Here is a 22,194-nt window from a genome sequence, read left to right as displayed (position 1 = left end):
CAGGACTGGAATTGAAAGGAGCTGTTCTGGTGGGTTGGGCTTAATCTGGACTGTGCTGGGACCAGTGTCCTGGTGAAATGAATAAGTAGGACTTGGGAGAGGGGGAAATGTAAGCTTAGCAAGCAGGAGGCACAAGAGCATTACAGGGCAGCTACTTAGAAAACAATAGCCCCCCCCCACCAAAAAAAGGGGACAGGAGAAGACAGAGTACACAAACTGAAAAACAACACTTAAATAGGTTAACTGGGGAACAAAATGGAAAATGGCAAAATTAATGGCTCTTCACTTAATAGTATTTGGAATTGATAAATGGATTAATGCCACAAATACAGGTTAATCTATTTATACATTGTAATTCTTTCTCTGTAATGACGGCAAAGAGATCAAAGCTAGGATCAGGGGTACATGACGTTTTGAGAGGCCTGGCAGGAAGGAAAGGGGGTGGGTAGCATTGCTGCTACGGGACGGAATAAACACGATAACAGAAGATTTCAAACTGAAAAGTGTAGAATCCACATGAATGACAGAAAGAAATAAAAAAAAAAGGAAGATGACACTGAAGAGTAGAATCTAGATCCCCTAACAGTAGCTATGCAGTGGGACAGAGAATAGATCTGAAGGTAATGATGGCAAGTAACAAAGACAGTACATTAATCACAAATGACTATAATATTCATGTCACTGGGCACAGTCAGATTGGCCAAGATAGCCATGAGGGAGAATTCATAACAGAGAATTTCAGACAATTTCCTAGAACAATATAAGAAAGACCATAAGAAATAGGAGTGGAAGTAAGGCCATTTGGCCCATCGAGTCTACTCCAATATGTTGTCAATCTAATTAGGGGTCAGGCTAGTTTAGATCCGTTGATGTGTAATAAGGCAAGTTTAATAAATGATGTCAGTAAAAAAGATCCCCTAGGAGGCAGTGACCATAACATAGTAGAATTTAGCACTCAGTTTAAAAGTGAAGAACGTTTTGTTGAAAACAACTGGGCTAAGCTTAAATAAGCGTACAGGTTGACGACCCTTTACCAGAAATCTCAAAATCTGAAAAGCTCCGAAATGTGAAGTTTTTTGCCTGATCTTTTTTTCTCAATAACCATGTTGTTTAGTGTACAAACAATTAACTCAACTCCACACCCACTCGACCCATGTCACCCAGACATGACTTAGCAGTGTCACCAGCACTTTGCAGATGTCAATTCCGTCTCAGCACTCTTAGTACTCACAGGTGTGTCTGCTGTTCGCTAGATTTTTAAACATTTTTACAATGAAAATGTCATTTAATCCTTTATCTGAAAAATTCCAAAATCCGAAAGACAGCTGGTCCCGAGGGCTTTGGATAAAGAATTGTCTACCTGTACTTACAAAGCAATAAGGCAGAGCTGACTGGAATAGGCTGGCAAAGAATTTGAGCAGCAAACATGGTTGAGATACACTGGCAGACGTTTAAGAAAATGTGACTCATGAGATATATGCCAATGAGAAAGTTAATGAACTTTAACCAAGTTTGTGGTCAACACAAAAATAGGTGGGAAGACAAAGGAGAAGGATGACGCACAGAGTCTTCAAAAGAATACAGACAGGTTAAGAGAGTGGGCAAAGATTTTGCAGATGCAGGAAAAATGCGAGGCTATTTACTTTGGCAGGAAGAACAGAGGAGCTAATTATTAGTTAAATGCAGAAAGTTCCAGCACAAAGGGATTTTGGAGTGTTTGTGCAAAAATCACTAAAAAGCTAGCATCCAAATTCAAAAACAGCAATGTTAACTCTGCTTTCTTCCCACAAGTCTTCCCAGACTTGTTTTTGTTTCAGAAGTCCAGCATCGACAGTTCTTTGATTTGTTTTATTTTAGCATCCAAGTTCAGTGGGTAATAGGGAAGGCAAATGGACTTTGCCTTTTATTTCAAAGGGAAAGGGAATGGAGTCTAAATGTAGGAAGGTTTTGCGAAAAACCATACAAAGGACTTGTCAGTCTACAGCTAGAATACTGTGCTCCTTAACGAAGGACAGATATTAGCAAGTTTTGAGAAGATATGTAGCTCAGGTTGAGGTTCTGGATATAGGTTTGCTCACTGAGCTAGGTAACATCTTGAGTAGGCCTTTGGGCGAAGCACTGCTGATAACTCCTGTTTGGGTTGGTGATGTCATCTCCTGTGGTGATATCATTTCCGATTCTTTTTCTCGGGGGGTGGTAGATGGGGTCTATCTCTGTGTTTGTTGATAGAGTTCCAATCGGAACTTTATCAACAAACACAGAGTTAGACCCCATTTACCACCCCCCTGAGAAAGAGAACAGGACTCAAACTTAATCTTTAAATTGATACAGCAAAAATGCTGTTGGATTTTTAATATTTATTTTAAATAAACTCTGTGCAATAACATCTTAACGGCTGGACAGATTTATTAATACATACTAACCATTGCTACTTCAGATAAGCTGCCTTTGACGTGCAGAGTCCTGTGAGCTATAGAAGCAAGACGACTGCAAAAAAAAAATTACATTTTAATAAAGAGAAACAGGATTGTTACATTTATTTTTTTGTGAATGTAGTGGGGGCCCTACTGTGTGACCAAGCAGAGGCTCAGGAAGCACTTCTAATTGAGGGTGCTTTTCAAGCTTACTGTTAAGTGCTCAGGTACATATTGGGTACATCACGAAATAGGAGCACCGTACCACCCATCAATCAATATGGTCATGGCCGATGCTGGGCTTTAACTCTATCTTCCTGCCCATTTTCCATATCCCTCAACTCCCTTGAGTTATCAAATTGTGCCTGTTCAATTGGACATTTTGCCCACTACTGCCATTTTAAGTCAAGTCAAGATACTGTGAAACCCTGGAAAGGGAGATGAATCCTCAAGCACCGACAGTGACCATCTAAGAATGGCACTGAGGCAGCAACAATCTTTACCTCAACATTATCAGGTAGTTTACAAGATGTTTTGGTTGGAGGTCCTCCGAAACTTGGAATAGAACTTCATCATACCTTAAAAAAAAACACATGACTCCTCGTCATAACATTTCATGTACTGCTTCAATAAAAAAATCTGAAAAGCACTTCTTTAATAAATCAAATTAGCAAAATGACTTCTTATAATTTTAAAATACAAACTATTTACCCACATTATTTGTTCATAGCACAAAGGTATATTTGGTAAGATTGGTATTTATTGTTTATTTGCTCTTGGAGAATCAACTCCTTGGACTGTTAGAGTTTGTGTGTTGTAGTTCACCAGCCACACAATAGGAGTGGTGTCCTGGATATTAATCCAGCACAGAACACAACAGATCAGGTATACAATTTAGAACAGCAAGAACCATCACTAGTAGATGATTCATTACTTACAGCTATTAAATCATTATATTTGCAACACTGCTTCTCAAAAGATATAACTGTACCTGTCATACCTGAGGAGGTGCTGCAGCAATGCAATTGCCTGAGGATCTTGTAAACACGCAGGGTTGAACTGCTCCTCTATTCTATTTTCAAATGTTCTCTGCAAACTGAATTGATTAAAAAATGTCATAGCTGTAAATATGTCAAGGAGAACACGTCATAAACTTGAGCCCTGCAGTCAAGATTAATAATGTCACTGTTTAGTCTCAGGTATTTTTATAGAAAACTGGAACAGGAGGAGGTCCAAATATGGCCCAGAGAGGTCATTCTGCCATTGCAGCTGATCCTGTACCTCAAAAGCCATACTCTTGTTTGAGTATTCCTCAACACTCTACAAATCTAATTGTTTATTAAACATATCAAAGACTTGGCCTCTGCAGCCTTCTGTGAAGAAATTTCTCATCTCTGTCCAAAATGGTCTATCCCACACCAAGAGACCATAAAACTCTGCTCTAAAGCCTATGGCTGAGGGAAATACCACTCTGCCTCAATCTGTTCCGTCCTGTCAGAACTTAGTATGTTTCAATGAAATTCCAACTCACTCTTCTAAAATTCAGTAAAATCTCTGCTCATTGGACAAATTTGCCAACCCAGGATGCTGTATGACTCAACGAATCAGTCTGGCAGACCATCACTACAGTCTTACTAAGGTAATTACATCTTTTCTTACGTAAGGAGATCAAAACTGCACACAACACTCCAAGTGTGCTCTTGCAAGGCCCTGTACTGCTGTAGTAAGACATCCTTACTCTTGTACTCAAACTCTTGCAATACTATTTGCCTTAACTGCTTGCTGCCAAATTGCATGCTCGCTTTTAATGGCCAGCGTACAAGCACACCCAGCTCCCATTCTATCACCACTGAAATAATGCTCTGTGAATTGTTTTTTTTTCTCCCAACCCAAGTGGAGAATTTCTTACTAATCCACATTATGCTGTATCTGCCACGTACCTGCCCACTCACTCAACTTGTCTAAGTTGTTCATATTCTACACACCGGGACTTAGAATCCAACTTCTAACAGATTCTTGTTGCAGTGGAGATTTCATGATGGTCAAATACCGCCTTATTCACCAAGTCACCTCTTTGCCACCAAATTGCTCACAAGAAAGGCTAATATTAAAAGAATCCCTCGTACCAGCAGTACGCCATTTTGTAGTCAGACAGTTTAAGACCTCTTATGTCACTACTATTATTATTTCTTTAAGATTGTTTCATAATTTTCATTGGACGACTTCTGGCAATAGATTCTGGCTCTGGTCACCTGATACTTCCAATGCTATGGCTGCTATTCGTGCTCAGACTGGAGTTGAATGCTCCTTCGGACTTCAGCCACTCATCATACCAGATATCACCTTGCTGAGGATATTTCCACACACAGAGAGCATCCACAGGAAATATACAGAAAAGGCTGATCGTCCAAATAAGGATGCAATGTTGACTTGGCATCAGTGGTAATATGTTCGAACTCTCTTCAACCTTGCACAGCTGAACACGTGTTAAGCAGCAGAAAAGAACACCACCAGCGGTACTAAAAGGCACTAACTACTTGCAAGTTAGCTGAAAAATAATATCTTGCCGTGGTCACTACATTTCTACCTTCCTTTTTAAAAGGTCATCACCCCATCTTCAAAGATTACTGATCTGGTTCATTCCTACTACTTAACACATGTAGTATCCTTGCAAGTAAACTGCCCATCTCCAACATAATTTCCCCTCTGAAGTTCCTGAACACCTTCCGATTTCCCAAACGTGCACCCATCCCTTCTACAATCCCACAGCTAAAATTCTCCAGTCAATTTCTGGCCCAGCCCATCTGCACCCATGAGATACTGGGACGGATTTAATTCTTTTCAAAAGCTCTCCTCCTGGCCCAAGGAAGTGCTTTGGGGAAGCAGCACTTCTCCATTCAAGATCACTAGCCTAGTGTCCCACAGCTAAAGGTTTCCCCCTTCACATACTATTACACTTAAGTTGTAGCACTGAGCTGTGCATCAGATCACAATTGTGGTTTAATAATTAGATAACTGTCTGACTTTTGCAGGAGACTTGCTTCTGCTTTGAATTATCATCCAAACATCTAAAAAGTGCATAATGAGTCCAGGCTAACCAATCCAGATATTTGAATTCTCTCCTCCAGTGACTCTTTCCTTTGAGGATTGAGGGCGGAGGTCTCGTTAAAATCAAGATTTGGCTGTCAGACATTCACAAGTGCACATGCTTGAAGTAAGATAATTGTAGAACTACTAAAACAAAAGATTTTATTGGCTGACCAATCTCCAGAGACTTGACTGGTCACCCTCCTCCCAACTCATCGATCTAAAGACCATGGCTGCCTTTCATATTTCAATCAGTCAGGAATTAGAATGGTAGGTAGGAAGTGAATTCCAGACATTAGGGTTTAGGCACCTGAAGGAACAATGTGGGACAAAGAATCAGAGTATACAAGAATAAATATGAGTGCTTGTGATAAAAGGGTCAACAATATTCATGGGTAACTTTATATGTAACCTGGAATCATCAGATTGACAGTAGTAGCCTGGATTAGAAGCTCATGGAAGTTTTTGAGGTAGTATCTTACAGCAGCAAGTTCTAGAACCAACCAGAAAGCAGGTTATATCAGACCTGTGTAATACAACAGGATTAATGAACCCCTAGGTAGCAACAACCATAATATGATATAATCCAATATAAACATATGGGCAGTACAGTGGCTCAGTGGTCAGCACTGCTACCTCCCAGTACAGCGACCTGGGTTCAATTTCAGGCTGGGGCGACTATCTGTGTGAAGTTTGCACATTTTCCCAGTGTCTGTGTGGGTTTCCTCCAGGTGCTCCGGTTTCCTCCCACAGTTCAAAGGTATACAGGTTAGGCGGTCTGGCAAGGCTAAATTGCCCATAGTCTCCAGGGATGTAAAGGCTGGGTTGGTTAGCCATGGGAACTGCAGGGAACCAGGAATGCAGTGGGTCTGAGTGGGAAGCTAACTTCGGAGTGTTGGTGTGGACTCGATGGGCCAAATGGCCTGCTTCCATACTGTAGGGATTCTGTGATGGAATTATACATCTAATTGGAAAGGGATATGGCCTTGTGGAAATGAAACCTGAGCTAACTGAAGTGAAATGCCACAAGAGACTAGGGGATGGATCAACAGAGATGCACTGGCAGGTACTTAAAGTGATATTTTGGAGTACGAACCAAATTTGTTTTAATTGGCAATCTTAATAAACCAGCAAAAATTAAATATTCGAAATTCTGGAAATTCACTGTATTACTGTGATCTCCGCAATGTTGGAGTAGTCAGTTGAGGGTATACAAAGTTAAAAATCACACACCACCAGGTTATAGTCCAACAGGTTTAATTGGAAGCACCAGCTTTCAGAGCTTTCAATGAAACCTTTTGGACTATAACCTGGTGTTGTGTGATTTTCAACTTTGTACACCCCAGTCCAACACCAGCATCTCCAAATCAATTGAAGGTGTGTGAGAGAAGGCTCTCTGCCACTAAGTTTTATTTACAGCAAAACTGCATTATTATTTAAGTAATTTCTGCTGTAAATAAAATATAAATTATAACAGTGACATGCATACCTCCTGCATTAAATTTCTGCTACTTAGTGTGTATTTTTACATTGATTTTGTGTATCTCTTGATCAACTGGAATATTTGATCAAATGAAACCCTCCTGGTCCCAAAAGGTGCTCGTTAATAAAACATTTACTGTATTAAGAATATATCAGAAACATTCTAAAAGAGTGGGCCCACTATCTATGATTAACTAAATAAAGAAAAAGCATACAACTGTGCAAAGTGAATGGCAGGTCAGAGGATTGGTCAGAATATAAAGAATGGCAGAAAATAAAAAGTTTAATGGGTGGGAAGGAATAACAGTCCAAGAGGAAGCTAGGTAGGAACGTAAAAGTGGACAGCAAGTGTTTCAAAAGAAAATAAAGTACAGTAAGTGTTGGTCAGAGGATGGAGTTGATAGGCAAAATGGAAATGGAAGATGAAATTAGCAAATATTTTGCTCTGACTTCATTATGGAGGATACAAAAACATGCTGGTAATAGGTGTAAATCAGGAGGTGAAAGGGAGAGATGAACTCTGTGACATTACAATCATAAAGGAAGCAGCACTAAGCAAACCGATGGAACTGCAAACTGACAATTCTATGGGTGCAGATGGACTTCAACCTTGGTAGACAAGTCAGAAAAAGTTAGTACGCAGGTATTCAAAATGGTTAATGGGATGCTATCCTTATGAGAGGAATTGAATATAACAGTAAAGATATTATGCTTCAGTTAACAGGCATTGACAGGACGCATCTTGAATACAGTGTTCAGTTTTGGCCTCCTTAAAAGAAATGTAAATGCTTTGGAGGTGGTTAAAAGGAGGCTTACGAGATCTATGCATGAAGTAAGTGGATTGTCTTAGGAGGATGGGTTGGACAGGGTAAGCTTGCATCCACTGGAGGTTTGAAGAGTGAGGGTTGACTTGATTGAAGAGTAGAAGGCTCCGAATGATCTTGACAAGGTGATTATGGAAATTTGGTTTCCTCTTGGGGTTGAGTCCATAACTAGACGACACGGTTTTAAAATTAGGAGTTGCCTTTTCAGGAACGCATTGAGGAAAATCCTTTTTGAGGGTTGTGAGACTTGAGGCAAAGTCATTAAATATTTGTAAGGCAGAGGAAGGTAGATTCGTTCTAAGCAGGGGAATAAAAGCTACGGGGATAAACAGGAATGTAGAGTTTGAAATATAAACAAATCCTAATGCCCTTCTATTTCCCACTAACCTGCAATTTTGATCTTTTGAAAACTTTATATATGTTTTACCCTGATCCAACACCTTGCAAAGTGCATTTGGCTGTTCCGCACTTGCACCTTACCTGCACAGCCTTGCATGTGTGTATTGTAAGAATACACCAGTATCTCCATGGCTTTGGAGGACACGATCCCAATCGAATTCATAATCAGACAAGAGGGGACCTTTGAAATCCTATAAAATACATTAAAGAGTTAGTCACTTTTTAAAAAAAAATCCTAACTTACTAACTTGGAAGAAACTCAGGAAAAGTTGACTGAGAAAGCAATGAAAATATTGGTCATTAATATATATATATTTCACAATTTGACAACTCTGTTACATCCTGCACATAAGGTTCCAACATTCTGGGATTGACCTGGAGTCTCCAGGGATTGAATATCAATCTCCAGAACATGCAATCCTAGAGAAAGGTCATAGGCATTAAAATAAAATTGCACTTCTTTATCATTTCTTTGAATGTTTCTTTTTGCCAGATATAAACACATTGAAAATGGGGATGGAAACAAATAAGGCTGTTTGGCTGACAGTCAAGCATCATCGAATTGAAAATGAGTCTCTTTGCTTACCAATTGGCACAGGAAGACAATGCTTCACAGAATGGATGCATTTGCCAATTAATGGATGTTATTTAGGGGAAAATCATGTGATTAAACCTCCAGAAACATAGTTAAACACAGTTGGCAATACTACTTACATAGTTGCTTTGATCTATTAAAAGGCCTTTACATTAATGTGCAATGTGCTCCCTGCTGGTTACAAAATAGTCAACACATTCTACAGGCCCAGTGGTCGAACAGTCCCAATAGCAAAAGCGTACATTAGCTAAGACTTTTGTTCGGTTTTTATGTAGTACCAACAATCTACTTGGAGCGTTTAAAATATACATACAACACAATCAGTGTACTGGTGCAGCTTGGTGTACTGACAAAAGGAGGTGATGAACTCTCAATCCTCATGCCTCAATGTTACTGAGTTTCAGCTCATGGTTTGGAAACACTGGGTGAGGTTAGGCAGTTCCTCGCAAAGGAAAATAAACCCAGTGAAGCAGAAATTCCAAGCCCTTCTAAAGTGCCCACCCACCCACCAGCATATTGGATCCTAGCATGTGCTGCCCATATCCAGGAAGAGCTTGTTAAAGTTCAAAACCTTTGTCTGCCAACATGGCTGAAGAGAGGCTCTCAGACTGAAAGACTGCTCAGATTTGGTTGGGTGTCAAACATACACCAAGATGCCAAAGGGGCATGCTAATTAGAAAGGAGAAGATGCAAAACCTGGTAGGCATACTTTCTCTCTTCATTCCTTTCAAATCATGGGGCTCAGCATCACAAAAGTCATTCTCTTCTTGGAGGAAATTAACATCCTCCATTTTGGGTAGCTGCATTTGGCCACCATTTTGTTTTAAAGTGCGTAACAAAGGTGGGTGCCTAATATATGGCTACTTAGGAAACAGGTTTTGAAATTCTTTAGTGGAGCAAAGGTCAGCAATTGCTGTCCATTCCCAATTGCCCTCGAGGTAATGGTGATGAGTTACCTTCCTGAACAATCTTGGTTAGAGACAAAAAAACTGCAAATGCTTTAATCCAAAGTTGACAGGCAGGAGGCTGGAAGAACACAGCAAGATAAGCAAGCCTGGCATACCTCTGAAACGTTGACTTCCCCACCTCCTGATGCTGCCTGGCTTGCTGTGTTCTTCCAGCCTCCTGTCTGCCTACTTTGCTGAACAATGGCAGTATATCTGATATCTGCAGCGGATTGGTCCAATGGTGCTCAGCTACTTCAGAGGGTCCAGCATAATGCTGCAGGATCACATGCAAGTCAGACTGGGTAAGGACAGCAGGTTTCCTTCCCGAAACGGACATTAGCGAACCAGATCAGTTTTTAATGACAATTGATGATAGTTTCACGGTACTATTGTTACACAGACCAGCTTTTAATACCAGATCATTAATTAACTGAATTTAAATGTCACCACTGCCCTGTAGCATTACGCTAGATCTCTGCCTTACCCAACCAGGGACATTACCACTAATCAACCTCTCCTCCAAATCAGAGACTCTATCCAGCAGAGATTCCTTATAGATGAATGAGTGTGCAGAGGCTGCCAGCCTACTAACTCTCAGGATCAAATTGTGCAGATTACTGAGCAGCTGGTTTTAAGGGTGGCACAGTGGCTCAGTGGTTAGCACTGCTGCCTCACAGCACCAGGGTCCCAGGTTCAATTCCAGCCTTGGGCAACTGTCTGTGTGGAGTTGCACATTCTCCCTGTGTCTGTGTGGGTTTCCTCCGGGTGCTCTGGTTTCCTCCCACAATCCAAAGATGTGCAGGTCAGGTGAATTGGCCATGCTAAATTGCCCATAGTGTTAGGAGCATTAGTCAGAGGGAAATGGGTCTGGGGGGTTACTCTTCGGAGGGTCGGTGTGGACTGGTTGGGCTGAAGGGCCTGCTTCCACACGGTAGGAAATCTAATCTAAAATAAGAATCGGTGATGACGAGGCCAGAACATACAGCTTTGCCACATTGTTCACAGTGTGAAACTTATAACAGCACAAGAGAAATTCCATCAGCAAAGACTCCATCACATTCAATGAGAGGACCACTAAACAAAGAACCAATGTCCTTCTTGAAGCCATAACAGTGCCATTCCATAAACATTCAGGAAAAGCTTGTCCAAAAAGCCAATGGATTGGGCTGTATCTGAATGATCAAAAAGTGCCTCCCCACCAAATCCAGTTTTCACAATACTCAAAAGATCAGTGGCCCAGGAATGGACAACAAAAACACTACATAGACACTCTGTAGCTCTCCTTGCGAGCACAGCAGCAGGACATGAATGGTCAGGAGGAACTTGTTACCAACTGTTCAGTGAGGCAACAACATGTCCATCAAACCACATCTTGCTTTTAATCCTAACAGCTCAACGAGAATAAAGGAAAATATTGCAAATCTGCACTCCAGATCACAGCACCCCTTAGGACACCTTGCTCGGTTAGGTGAATTGGCCATGCTAAATTGCCTGTAGTGTTAGGTGAAGGGGTAAATGTAGGGGAATGGGTCTGGGTAGGTTGTGCTTCGGCGGGTCAGTGTGGACTTGTTGGGCCGAAGGGCCTGTTTCCACACTCTAAGTAATCTAATCTAGTCTAATCAATGATCTGAGAATTAAAAATTGACCACTTCGGTCATGTCAATAAGTAGGAAAGTAAGTTGCACTGAAGAAATAAGAAATTGACCATTATACGGACAGGTTAGGTAAATAGGAGAAAGTGAGGACTGCGGATGCTGGAGATCAGAGTTGAAGAGTAGGGTGCTAAAAAAGCACAGCTGGTCAGGCAGCATCCAAGGAGCAGGAGAGTCGATGTTTTGAGCATAAGCCCTTCATCAGGAATGAGAGGGTGGCCCAAGGGGGCAGACAGATAAATGGAAAGGGCTGAGGTAGTAGGGAATACGAGAGGTAATGAAGGCAGGGGTGAAGGTGATAAGTCAGAGAGGAGATTGGAGCAGATAGATGGGAAGTAAGATGGAGAGGTAGGACAGTGCCAAGTTGGAAGGTTAGATCCAGGAAAAGAGTAGGGGTGGGGGCGTAAAATGAGGAAACTGGTGAAATCTACATTGATCCCATGTAGTTGGAGGGTCCCAAGGTGGAACAGGAGGTGTTCTTCCTCTAGGTGTCGAGTGGCTACAGTTTGGCAGTGGAGGAGGCCCAGGTCTTGCATGTAGGAGGGGAGTTGAAGTGTTCGGCCACAGAACAGTGGGGTTATTTATTGCGTGTGTCCCAGAGGTGTTTTCTAAAACGTTCCGCAAGTTGGTGTTCTGTCTCTCTGATGTAGTGGAGGCCATATCGAGAGCAACAGGCACAGTAGATGACGTGTGTTGAAGTACACGTAGTTGTTAGGTCAATGCCCCCCACCAACCCACCCTTCACACGCGGCACGTTCCCCTGCCGCCGCAGGAAGTGCAAAACCTGCAACCTCACCTCCCCCCTCACCTTTGTCCAACACATCCGACAGATATTTACCTGTACTTCCACACACATCATCTACTGTGTCCGTTGCTCCTGATGTGGTCTCTTTTACATCGGGGAGACAAGACACCAATATGCGAAACGTTTCAGAGAACATCTTTGAGACACATGCACTAAACAACCCCACCGCCCTGTGGCCAAACACTTTAACTCCCAGTCCTACTCCACCAATGACATGCGAGTCCTAGGACTCCTCCACTGCCAAACTCTGGCCACCCGATGTCTGGAGGAAGAACGTGTCGTCTTCGTCCTCTGGACCCTCCAACCACACGGGGTCAATGTGGATTTCACCAGTTTCCTCATTTCCCCACCCCCCCACCCTATCCCAGATCCAATCTTCCAACTGCCCTCTTAAATGCCCCACTTATCCATCTTCCTTCCCACTTATCCACTCCACCCTTCTTCACCACTACCTTCATTTACCTATTGCATTCGCAGCTACCTTCCCACCATCTCCAGCCCCCTGTCATTTATCTCTCAGCCCCCTTGGGCCACCCTCCCATTCCTGATGAAGAGCTTATGCTCAAAATGTCGACTCTCCTGCTCCTCGGATGCTGCCTGACCAGGTTAGGTGAATGGGCCAAAAATTAATGAAGTTTAATACAGCTAGGTTATCTATTTTAGATTGAGGAATACAAGGCTAACTCATAATCTAAATGGGGTGATAAATAATGAGGAAGATAGCCTTAGATTGCAGAAGGATATGGGTGGGCTGGTCAAATGGGGTGATCAATAGAATTCAATCCAGAGAAATGTGGAGTGATGCACTTAGGCAGGACAAACAAGGCAAGGGAATACATGATGAATGGTAGGACCCTACAAAATACCAAGGATCAGAGGGACATTGGTGTGTATTTACACAGATCCCTTAAGAGGTATGAGGTCAGGTTGATAAAGTGGTTAAAAAGGTATATGGTATTTATTTTACTCAACCTGAGCAGGTGGGACTTGAATCTAGGCCTCCTGGCTCAGACAGAGGGATGCTACCACTGCATCACAGGAGCCCAAGTGGGCATTTGGTGTACTTGCCTTTGTTAGCTGAGGTTTGAGTTTAACAGCAGAAAGGTTAAGCTGGGGAAAAAAAAACTTTGGTTAGGCTACAGCTACAGGATTGTGTGCAGGTCAGGAATCCACACTATAGCAGGGATGTGACAGCACTGGAGGGGATGCAGAGAAGATTTACCAGAATGTTGCTCAGCTGGAAAGTTTCAGATATGAGCAGATTAGATAGACCAAGGAAGTTTTCCTCACAGCAGGAGACAGAGAGGGGTGTGATTGAAACATATGAAATAATGAGAAGCATAGATAGAGTGGACAGGGAAAAACATTTCCCTAATGGAATGATCAGTGAGAAGGGGCATGGATTTAAGAGAAGGGACAGAAAATTTAGAGGAGATGTGAGGAAAAGCCTTTTCAGCCAGACAATGGTGGGAATCTGGGACTGTCTGCCTGTAAGGGTGGGAGAGGCAGAAACCTTTGTAAGATTTAAGAAGTGTTTAGACTTGCAATACCAAGGCATACAATGTCAAGTGTTGGAAATGGGGTGACAGTAGGAAAGTGGTTGTGTTTGAGTAGTGCAGGCTGTAGATCTCAGTGCCTCTATAAACATCAGAGTACTTCAGTGCAGAGGGATCTGGGTGTCCTTGTGCATAATTTGGAAAAAAACTGGTATGCAGGTACAGCTTGGTAATATGGAGAGGAGATGTGGACTGGGATGGACAGAGTCAGAAACCACACAACACCAAGTTATAGTCCAATAGGTTTATTTGATATCACAAGCTTTTGGAGCGCTGCTCCTTCATCAGTGCTCTGAAAATGTGTGACTTCAAATAAACCTGTCAGACTATAACCTAGTGTTGTGTGACTTCTGACTTCCTTGTTACCAGCTGAAGTCAAAAGGACGGAGTTTAAAAGTAGAGAAGTGTTGCTGCAACTGTACAAGGCATTAGTGAGACAAAATCTGGGGTGCGGAATACAATTTTGGTCTCTTACTTGAGGGGAATATACTTGGAATGGAGGCAGTTCAGACGAGATTCACTGGATTGATTCTAGGGATGAGAGATTTGTCTTCTGACGAGACATTGCGCTGTTTAGGCCTATACTCTCAAGAGTTCCGAAGAGTGAGAGGAGATCTGATTGAGACAGATAAGACAGTAAAGGTGATTGACAAAGTAGATGAAAGAGGTATCTTACTCATGTGGGGCAATCTAGAACAAGAGGTCATAGTGTTTGGATAGAGACGAGGAAAACAATCACTGCTTTCACAGGGTCTGCGAAACTGACTATCCCCAAGCCCGGTAGATGCCAGAACACAATGAATTTGAGGAGGAGATGGACAGATTTTTAGTTAGTTACAGTTTAAAGGATTGTAGGGAGTGGGCAGGAAAGTGGAGTTGAGGCCAAGAGAAATTCAGCCATGATCATATTAAATAGTGCAGCAGACTTGAGAGTCTGAGCTGTCTGCTCCAGCTCCTAGCTCTTATGGTCCTTATGATGACCGATGGCACTAACTGGCCACCCTGAGTGGCTGGCACCTTCAGTTTGTTTGTTAACGGAACACAGCCACAACACTGAAAGGAAAACTTGAGATAACTCCACATAACCCAGACGCGTTGTCTTCCAGTAAAAGTCCCATCATGAAATTTTCTAGTTTAACGTACTCCCCACATCACACCAAAATTTTCACAAATAAAAAAATTAAAAATTGAAGAACCATCTAATCTCTCAACAAGGTGAAAACAGCAAGGGGCAGTCATTACCTGAATAATAAGTGCAGCCACACCCACTTTCTCTGCCGTACCTTCAGGGTCTTCCAATTCCTTTGTTGCTTCATGTGAATAAAAACAAAGTATTAAACACAAATGTGAATACAGTCGGTTCTGCTATAGCACAGTAGTTCCGTTCTTGTTCAACCCTGTGTGATATATATATATAAAAAAAAAAATCGGGTAATAGCAGCACCATTTAAAAACCAACATGGCTGAAATGGTGCTTTATCACCAATACATGCTTTAAAAATTTGCGTTGTAGGAAGTGTCCCCAAATTCAACAATTGTGTCACAGCGATTTCGTATTAATGAAATGTGCATTATAGCAGAACGACCCATATTTGAATGAAAACAAAGAGAGGGGAAAGAGGAATGTCATTCCACCCATCACCACCTGGCTTTAACAAAAGGATTCAAAGCTGCCTGAGCATAATGGAGCCCAGATATCCCTGATGGTTCCGATGGTAAATTAGTTAGCTGCAGATAATTATCCAGGGAGCAAATACTCAGAAAACTTTGAGTAGCACACAAAGGGTGGGCCTCACAGCGCCAGGAACCTGGATTCAATGCCACCCTCGGGCAACTGTCAGTGTGGAGTTTGCACATTCTCCCCGTGTCTGCATGGGTTTCCTCCAGGTGCTCCGGTTCCCTCCCACAGTCCAAGGATGTGCAGGTTGGGTGAATTTGGGTGGTTACAGGGTTAAGATGGTGATGATGGGGTGTCAGACTGGCTGGGATGCTTTTTGGAGGGTCGGTGTGGACTCAATGGACCAAATGGCCTTTTTCCGCACTGTAGGGATTCTATGGCTCAGCCTCAGGCTATGAAGGAGGCAGTACTTTGGAGGGACTGAGAAAAGGTAAAGTTTTAACCATTAGAGTGGAGCACTCACTCTTTGAGGCAGCCATGTTTTGCAGCATTCTGGACCGGGCCTCATTCATAACATCTTCTAGAAAGACAACATCTCCTTTCCGAGTCTTCATCCCTTTAACTAACCCAAAGGGAACATGCCGGCATCTGCAAAAGTGACCAGTGAAAGCACTGCACATGGTAAAAGGAAGATGATTTGAATTTCTTTAACTCTTAACTACAAGGGCAGCTTAAACCTTTCAGGAACAAAAGACACGTTTCCCCGAGTCCCATTGATAGTCCTTGTTAACCTGACACTGTTTAATTATTTTCATTCATTCATGGGATGTGGGTGTCACTGGTTGCCATCGTTTATTTCTTGCCCCAAGCTCAAGTGAAGGTGGTGGTGAGCTACCTTTTTGAACCACTGCAATCATGTGCTCGAGGTCGATCCATAATGGCATTTTGTTTTACGGGGCCAGGGGGCAAAAAGAGTTCCAGTAATCTGACCCAACAGCACTGAAAGGTTCAGCCATACAGTTACAAGTCAGGATGGTGTGCAGTTTGGAGGGGAACCTGCAGATGGTGTGGCCCCGTTTGTCTGTTACCATTGTCCTTCTAGATATAGTGGTGGGAGTTTGAAAGATGGTATTTAAGGAGATTTGGTGGATTACTGCAATGCATCTTTCAAATCATACACACTGCTGCTACTGAGAGTTGGTGGTGGAGGGAGTAAATATCTGTGGATGAGGTGCCAATCAAGCAGGATGTTTTGTCCTGATGTTGTTGGAGCTGCACCCATCCATGCAATTGAGCAGCACCCCAACACAGTCCAGACTGTGATTTGTGGCTTTAAGGAGTTGGAAGGCAAGTTATTCGCCACAGGATTCTCAGTTTCTTATCTGTTCTCGTAGCCACACTATTTATGTAGTTGTCCAGTTCAGTTTCTGGTGAATGATAACTCTCACAATGTTAATAGTGGGGGATTCAGTGATGGCGATGCCATTGAACGTCAAGAGATGATAGTTAGATTTTCTCTTGCTGGAGATGGTCATGTGTATGGCATGAATGTTACTTGCTACTTGTCAGCCTCTTGCAGCTTCAGTATTGGGGGAAGACCTGAATGGTGCAATAATCAGCATATATCCCCACTCAAAGTTAATGATGACACTGGACCAGTAGTCTATTACTCGGCAGTACCAGCAAAGGTCTGGGAATGGGTGATCCAAACACCTTTTGTTCAGAGATTAGTGACTTTCCTGAAGAGGCCAAATGAGGCAGAGAAGAACATTAGACAGGGAATACAAATTGGTCTGTGAAGACAAAAAGAGGTGATAATGGAGGATATTGAGAGGCAGTTAACAAGAAAATGCCACCAGTGCGACCTCTGGATAAAACGTTTTCTTAACAATAGCTGAAGTTTCCCAGTCCTATTTATTCTAGAAACCAGTTAATTTCTTTTGAGTGATGGACCACTTTTGATTGTTTTAAAAGTTTAACTTTAAAACTTAAAAAAAAAAGCAAATCTCTGTACTTTTCTTTTCTTCGAGTTACCTGGCAACCAATGCTTTTCTCAGCTTGTCTCACTTCCAGAATTAGAATTCCTTCAGCGTCACTCAGTCAAAAGAAAGGAATTCCCCTCCCCTCGGCACCTACAAGAAATGTGCAGCAGCGATTCCAGAAGACAGCTCACTACCACCTTCTCAGGGACAGCTAGGGACGGGGGGAAACTAGGCCCAGACAGTCATGCCCACTCCCATGACTGAATAAAAAGATCCTTTTTTCTCTGCATGCCTGACAGCATTTGTTCATGTTGGTTCAATTTCCCTCCCTCTACTTCCCTTCACTCCCAACAGTTGCTTTCCCTTTCATCTTCTATAATTTTATCAAATATGAAAAGGGTGGAGTCAATTGTACTCGAGTAGTCTGTAGTGGACTGTGGTAGTCTGTGGTTTATTACTACAATACAATGGAAATGTGGTAGTTATAAAGAACCTTCTTCACTTGGTACCTACCGTTCTGTCCAGTTGTAGCCCATAATTTTCAGTACACCAAACAACTGCTGAAAATGGGAACACTGTTCTTTATCTGTCTGAAGAAAGATATACAGCTATTAATATAGAAATCACAGATAAAGTGAATAACAAGGGTATTTTCCCTAGGGTGGGAGGGTTCAAGACTAGGGGGCACAGTTTTAAGATGAAAGGAGAAAGATTTAAAAAAGGACATGAGAAGCAACTTTTCCACACAGAGAGTGGTTAGTGTGTGGAATGAAGTGCCAGAGGATGTGGTGGATGCAGGTACAGTTACAAATGTTTAAAAGACGTTTGGATAAGAACTTGAATAGGAAAGGTTTGGAAGGATATGGGCCAAACACAGGCAGGTGGCAGTTTAGTTTGGGAACATAGTCAGCATAGACTATTTGGTCCAAAGGGTCTGTTTCCATGCTGTATGACTCTATGATTCTCTATCAAAGCCGAAAGCCTCAATCACAATCCTTTCAATCTAATGTCAAGAGGTATCCCAAAATATCCAAACTGAAAACAGCGCAGCACAGCACAGCACAAGTTTATTAAAAAAAAAATGCTGAAACACAAATGCACCAGCAAGGAATCACTTTGTGCTTCTAGCCATTGCAAAGTATGATCAAAGTCTTGTGGCAAACAAATTATTTTATAACTGCCCCTGAGCAGAAGGCTTCAGTTCAGTAAATGGGCAACATCTGAGCAAACAAATACCTATCAAAATTAATAATCCAGGAGATGTACAGCCGCACAGTTTGAATGTAACGATAGTATCCCCACCTCCTCACTTGGCGAGTCCTGAATTCAAGTTGTTCCTCCGTGAAGTCATGCATTAGAAGGGAGATATTTTACAATGAGGGGAATTAAAGAAAAACAACCAAGCAAGGTGCATCAGTTTTAGATGAACATCAGTAAAACTGCCTTCTAGCCATCTCAATCAAGAGAGCGAACCCAAGATAGGAGAAGACAAAACAACATGCTGAAGGGGCAAAAGAAAACTGAAAATTAGTTAAAAACTCAAAAACTGATAGTTTGATAAAAATATCAAAAAAAATTGTCACACATTTTGCAGCAATGATTGAACATCATTTGAACTAAAGTTATGGAACAGGGAATAGTCTCATTGTGAGCTGATGAAATGACCAAAGGTGGTCTCCCCAATCTCTCACAGCTGGCATTTTTACAGGTAGATTTTCAGGCTTAATCATAATCATAATTCGACAGGCATTGTATTTTTATATTGGACAATAGAGAAGATACAGCACAGAAAGAGACCGTTCAGCCCATCATGCCTGTACCACCTTGAACAAACTAGCTGCCTATTCTAATTCCACTTACTAGCACCTTGGCAGTTGCCTTGCAGGTGATAACACTTTCAGGTGCAGATGCAGGTATTTCTGAAAGAAGTTGAGGGTTTCTGAGTCAGCTACCAAACTGGAGGAACACATGCCTGATAGCCCCCACCCTCTGGACAAGAAACTTGTCTCATGTCCTCTAATCATTTTACCAGTCACCTTGAATGTGTACCCTCTGGAAAGTGACCTCTCAGGTAGGGGAGCAGATCCCCCTTGGTCACTCTATCCAGGTCCTCTGTTACTTTGTGTGTCGCAACTACATCAGTGTCCCTCCCCCCTCCCACCCCAGCTTCCTGTGTTCTCAGGAAAAAAACTCTCTCTCTCTCCTCATCGCTCCAATTTTCAAGGCCTGGCAAGAGAACGATGATCAAACAAGTCAAATCGGACATCCCGGTTACAGGGAAACCTAGCTGTTAGTCTCTGTAATTGTTACACTTTCAAAAACATTTCCCACTGCTCCCACACAAGGCAATTTCCCCACTCTCAGAACATGTACCATGCCAAGTATTTCGCTTGCTCATGGCTTTCAAGATTTTCAAATGTTACTGAAATACAGCTTCTCCTCTCACAAGAGGAAAAAAAAATGAAAATGTTATTGTATGTTCCATCATCCTATATTACTGCATGAACTAGAAGACTAGAAATGATCTAGAGTTTGCAGTTTGCATAAGGGCAAGGCTAGCAGCATTCACTTGTATTAAACTGGACAAAAACTTCCAGTGTACTCATAGATGCAATTAAACATCGATATCAGTGAGTTGCGTTTTAAGCTGCCCTTATCCTGCAGAACCTTTCCTATACCTGATCAACAGTCTCACTATTCCCACACACAAAAGAAATTGCAGTAGTTATCCATCAGACACCCTTTAAATGGATAAAAAGTTAGAGGCTGCCCATTCAAGTGTAACTGCATGTTTAATAGAACGATAAGCCATAATTATTGACAAGCCATGTCTCTGGCACTACAAATGTATCTTTTTTTTAAACAGAAGTACAATGTCATTCCCTCAGATTTTAATTATTGGAGATTTAAAACAAAAAATAAATTTTACCTTTGCTTTGTCTCTTATCTCTCTTTCTCTCTCTCTCTCTCCAACTCCCATCTTTCTTTCTCGCTCTTTATTTTGCTTTCTGTAAATGATTTTACATTCAATTAAATATTCTAACTTACACTTCCTGGTTTAGATTCTGCATGTTTCAATCTGATTGACTGAAAAGATATGTATTTAACCCTGTCTACACAGGCCCCAAATCCTCAGTAGAAGATCAGGCAGAAGTTCATTTCTAATTAGTGTAAACCGTACTGTAAAAGCCTGCTATATTTTGTAAGAGTATGCATAACAAACAGTGAGCACCATTGATTTTTTTTTCTGTCAACAAAACACGGGTCAATAGGTCTTTGTGTCGCTCACGCTGAAGTTTTTATTGTTTTATGATCAAGTTGAAAATGGAGTTACCACATGACATTCATACCAGTTGCTCAGTCCTAACCTTACGCATTGAATCACAACAAAGTCATGGATTTTTTTCCCTACCCAGTTTCCCTGGGGTCCACAAAAGAATTATCTGACCCTGCACCATCCATCCCACTGCCCACACACAAATCCCTGTCTCTTCCTCTGTTTTTGACCCAAAGCTGCCATGAGGGTTAAGCCAAACATTAGACACAGAACCCAACCTCCGCATTGGTGGACAGGCTATTAGTGAATAACATCTGATTCTCATCAGCTTCCTCATGATCAAGTACACACAGGCAGATTGGATGTGTGTTCTGAACAGAAAAAAGTGCAAGCAATTCTCCACGTGCCAGGTAGCTGTACTGGAATGGCTCGGTTGAGGGTAGTTGGGAAACACAGTCATTCAGGATAGTTTGTGATGTAGCCAGTGTAATCAGTTACTTTGTTGGTGCCAATGAGTGAACTGCATTGGCTGAAGATCTGTCTGGAGATGCCCACCATGAGATACAAAGCCACTGGCAATTCTGGACAAATGATGATTGAAACTCTTGCCTCCAGTGCTCAGGTCTCTGGAACTATCATCATTGAAGGTGATAAAATTCACTGATCCTCCTCTTATTAGCTTAACTGCTGATATCATTCACAATACATGTAGCAAGAATGCAGCGTTTTGACTGCGAGAGTTAGTTGTGGGGTCACGTAGCCCTAGCTATTGCATGCTGTGATGAAGGGCTTTTGCCCGAAACGTCGATTTCGAAGCTCCTTGGATGCTGCCTGAACTGCTGTGCTCTTCCAGCACCACTAACCCAGAATCTGGTTTCCAGCATCTGCAGTCATTGTTTTTACCACCCTGTGCCCGTTAACAGTGCCCATCTCCATCTCTGCCTCATCTTGCACACTCTGCAAATTTAAAACTCTGCTGTATACACTTTATCCAACATGAAGTCCTCTTCACCAATCATCCCAGCTCACTAAGATACACTGGCCCTCTATCCATCAACCAACTGAATTTAAAGTTCTCCCCTATCATAGTCTTGCAACTTCCCAAGGTCTACAACCCAGCAGAGTTCTTCAGAACCTTCAGATCAGGTCTCACATGCCTGCCTGTTGCCTCCTTCAACTACTGATGCTTGGTTTTAGTCTCCCTGATATCATCCTTTGGAATCCCCTTATTCACCTCTGACTCCATAGTTTCCTTCAGATGTGCTTTAAACCTTCCTCTGACCGGTCTTTTGATCACAAATTAATACCTGCTTGTTTAAGAGCCTCTGTTTTGTCTGATTATATCTCTGTGAAGCATGTCGGGCTCATTCTCAAATTTACTGGCAGTTCTCACTGATAGAAATGGATAGTCAGGGTAGTCTGGTCAGTGTAAATTAACTTTTGCTTCATCAACAATATTTGCTTCTGAATGTCTGACCTTTCAGCTACCGTCTTTTTATAGGAATACATTTGCTACCCCAAATCAGACAGCAGAGCTCTTACATTTAACACTGAAT

At 42.1% G+C, this 22,194-nt stretch overlaps 1 protein-coding gene across 2 annotated transcripts in view; it reads right to left on the bottom strand.

The window, feature by feature from the left end:
* rars2 (arginyl-tRNA synthetase 2, mitochondrial) overlaps nt 1-22,194 on the bottom strand; it is a 76,118-nt gene that overhangs the window by 2,565 nt on the left and 51,359 nt on the right. For both annotated transcript variants that reach the window (XM_043686915.2, XM_087982298.1), the window contains 7 exons: nt 17,875-17,951; nt 15,903-16,027; nt 15,004-15,071; nt 8,288-8,397; nt 3,415-3,510; nt 2,918-2,992; nt 2,424-2,487 (listed from right to left, as the gene is read on the bottom strand). In XM_043686915.2, coding sequence (XP_043542850.2) covers nt 2,424-2,487; nt 2,918-2,992; nt 3,415-3,510; nt 8,288-8,397; nt 15,004-15,071; nt 15,903-16,027; nt 17,875-17,951 — 615 coding nt within the window. The remainder of the gene's footprint in view (nt 1-2,423; nt 2,488-2,917; nt 2,993-3,414; nt 3,511-8,287; nt 8,398-15,003; nt 15,072-15,902; nt 16,028-17,874; nt 17,952-22,194) is intronic.

Source organism: Chiloscyllium plagiosum, unplaced genomic scaffold (assembly GCF_037043375.1).
Source record: "Chiloscyllium plagiosum isolate Xiang-an unplaced genomic scaffold, Cpla_swu_hap1 HiC_scaffold_3, whole genome shotgun sequence".
NCBI lineage: Eukaryota > Metazoa > Chordata > Chondrichthyes > Orectolobiformes > Hemiscylliidae > Chiloscyllium > Chiloscyllium plagiosum.
The sequence above is the reverse complement of the archived record's forward strand: the minus strand, read 5'-3'. Positions and strand labels throughout refer to the sequence as shown.